The sequence below is a fragment of the Myotis lucifugus genome, unplaced genomic scaffold (assembly GCF_000147115.1).
Source record: "Myotis lucifugus unplaced genomic scaffold, Myoluc2.0 scaffold_403, whole genome shotgun sequence".
In the NCBI taxonomy this organism is placed as follows: Eukaryota; Metazoa; Chordata; class Mammalia; order Chiroptera; family Vespertilionidae; genus Myotis; species Myotis lucifugus.
Genome location: NW_005871451.1, coordinates 96,166 through 98,866, shown reverse-complemented (window position 1 = coordinate 98,866; position 2,701 = coordinate 96,166). Strand labels below are relative to the sequence as shown.

At 54.8% G+C, this 2,701-nt stretch overlaps 1 protein-coding gene across 1 annotated transcript in view; it reads right to left on the bottom strand.

Annotated features, from left to right (window-relative positions):
- The window catches only part of GDF6 (growth differentiation factor 6), a 25,605-nt gene that overhangs the window by 6,773 nt on the left and 16,131 nt on the right, over positions 1-2,701 (bottom strand). The window contains 1 exon segment of the mRNA XM_014467562.2: positions 1,136-1,214. Coding sequence (XP_014323048.1) covers positions 1,136-1,214 — 79 coding nt within the window.

The following is a 2,701-nucleotide window of genomic DNA, read 5'->3' as shown; positions in this document are numbered from 1 at the left end:
GACCCTGCTTTCCCACCCCAGCTCCCCTAAGTGAAGGGGGGAGATAATCACCATCTTTAGGAAACTCCAGAAGTCTTTGAAGCTAAGCCCCTCCCTCACCCCTCTCTTGAGCCAGCAGGCAGCAATGAAGCTTACGGGGCCTTTGTCCCAGGCACGTGCTCAGGGCTTTGATGGCCTCTGTCCCTGAATCCTCCCCTCGAGTGTCCAAGGTCCACCCTACAGCTAGACTCGTGTATTGATGAGGAAACTGGGGCTCCAGGAGGTGTCTTAACTTGTCCACTCTCCTGCATCTAGTGAGGGACAGGATCTGAAGGTCCTAGTTCCAATCCCCACCTTCAGCCCTCAGCCGTGCCCCGTCCCAGAGTTCTGATAGGGCTGGGAGCAAAAAGGGAGGGAGGAAATGTGTCCCGTTCATCATCAATGTCATCAACACTAGGTGGGCTGGAGTCCCCCAGGAAAATTTTTTTTTTAAACAGGGAATTCATGGCTGGGTTTGGAGTCACTTCTTCCTCAGGTCCCTCAGCATTAGCACTGCCCGGAGATGCCACAGTTCACACAAGTTGGCAACAGAGTCAGGTGCACTGAGTGAGAACAAGATGAGCCACCAGCCCTCTGCCTTCCACAAGCCCGCTTGCCCAGTAAGTCCTGTATAAAAGCTGCCTCTTTGGTTGCTCCAGCAATTCCCCTCTCCTCTGCACTCTTGTCCTGAGTATGGCCTCAGCTGAGATCTGAGCCTTGCAAACTGCTGAGCTGCTAAGCATCCTCCCAGAGGCTCAGCCTCAATGGGGAGTCCACACAAGTCCGCCTCTCCCGGGTGCTCTGGCTTGACCACCCAGCATGGTAATCATAACAGCGAACACTCATGTGGCATTTACTATGTGCTGGCACAATCTCAATTCTTAACTTACAGACTCATTTAAGCCTCAAAACGGCCTATGGAAAAAAGTATCCCCATGATGCCCGTATGATGGTTCAGAAAACTAAAACAGAGCTTATAAGTAACTTGTTCAAGATAGTAAGATAGTCTATGCCCCTGCCCTGGACATCCCAGGCTTGATCTCTGTGCCTGGTAGCACCCCCGAGAAGGTTCCAGCTCTTTCTTGCTGCCGATCCGTGGTCTCCACAAGTCACTCACTTTCTAATCAGCAGAACTGACGGGATGCGAACAATTGGACTTTGGACAGAGAATTTACAAGGAAACTTAATTTTCTCGTCTACAAAACGAGGATGATAACATGAGCTCACAGTCACTAAAGAATGGTTGGAAAATGAGATAAGGAGCAGGAAAGATATCTGATGACATACGCAAGTATTAGCTACTTCTAACAACAGGGGAATGAGCACAGGGACCTGGAGTCTAGGAGTTACTGGCTGGGTGGCCTTGGGTGAGTCACATAATCGCCCCCAGTCTCACATGCCTTAACTGTAAGGTGAGAGAACCACCCCTACTCTACGCAGTCATTGCCAAGGTCAGGGCCAAAGCACCCAGGGCAGTGCGTGACACAGGTAGCTCCCAATGAAGGCAGCCAGTATGACTACAGCTACCCGCATCCAAGCAGGAGAAGACGCCTGCACCTGGTCTCCTCTTGGCCGTATTGAGGTCAGTGACAGCCAGAGGATTTCCAGGAGTGAGTGGAAGAAAGGGGCTGGATGAGAGGGACAAAGAGAGAAGCAGAAGCTTCCATTTCTGGCTCATCTAAGTTCCAGAGAAGGGCAAGGCCTCACCCCCATCACCTTGATCCTTTCCAGTCCCCCCACACCATATCCACCACCCGGGTCCCACCCACAATGCCAGGTGAACACCTGACCTCCAGCCTGAACCTCAGCGAGGACAGGGACCTGCTGACAGGTGCCCTCCTCTGTGGGATCAGGGCCAGTGCTAGCCCAGATGCTAACCCTTTTAGCGTCCTGGCTGAGCCTGGCAGACCTAAGAGAACTGGGGGTTAGTCTTCTTGACCCTCCTCCTACTCCCCGCTTTAGTGCCCTTTTGTGAGGTATGGCCTGTCCGTGTCTGGGTGGGAGTGGGGGCAATGTTCCCGTCTTCTTCACTCTGCAAAAGCCAGGCACCTGTTGGAGGGGAGAGTGGGGTTGTAGCAATGAACGACCCCTCGGACTGCAGCACCTCCAGGCCAGCCCTGTGAGTCACCCCAAAGTTCCAGTCGGTGGGTCTAAAAGGGTGAGTGCCTCCTAGCTGCACACACTCATCAGCCCAGATCTTCTCTGGGTCTCTCAGCTCCCCCAGTCTTTCCCGAAATAGATTGCCCTGCATTTTTTCAGCTTCTTCCTCCTTTCAAAGCCTGAGGTGAGTCCTCCACAGAGTCTCGGAGGGGCTTGCCCACCCTCTCTCCGCGCCTCTCCCCACCCTCCTTCCAGGAGGGGCCTGGGCCTTGCAAGCCCCACGGGATGACGCGGGCCTGGTGCGCTGCCTGGGTCCTGCAGGGAAACCTGTGAGCCAGGTGAGCGGCCCCAGCGCGAGGCGCGAGTGAGGCTGGGAGCAGGAGGGGAGGCGAACCCCGACTTCCACTGGGAGCCTCAGCCTCCAACGCAGTGAAGCAGAGTGTGCAGGGATATGCAGGCCCGCCCAGCAGGAGTCCACATGCACTGCAGGCGGCTTCTTTCGCCTCTAGAAGGACACGGATTCATTGATAAAGCGGTGTCCATGCACTGGGTGCAAACCTTCGTGGCCGCGCGCTCTGAGAGG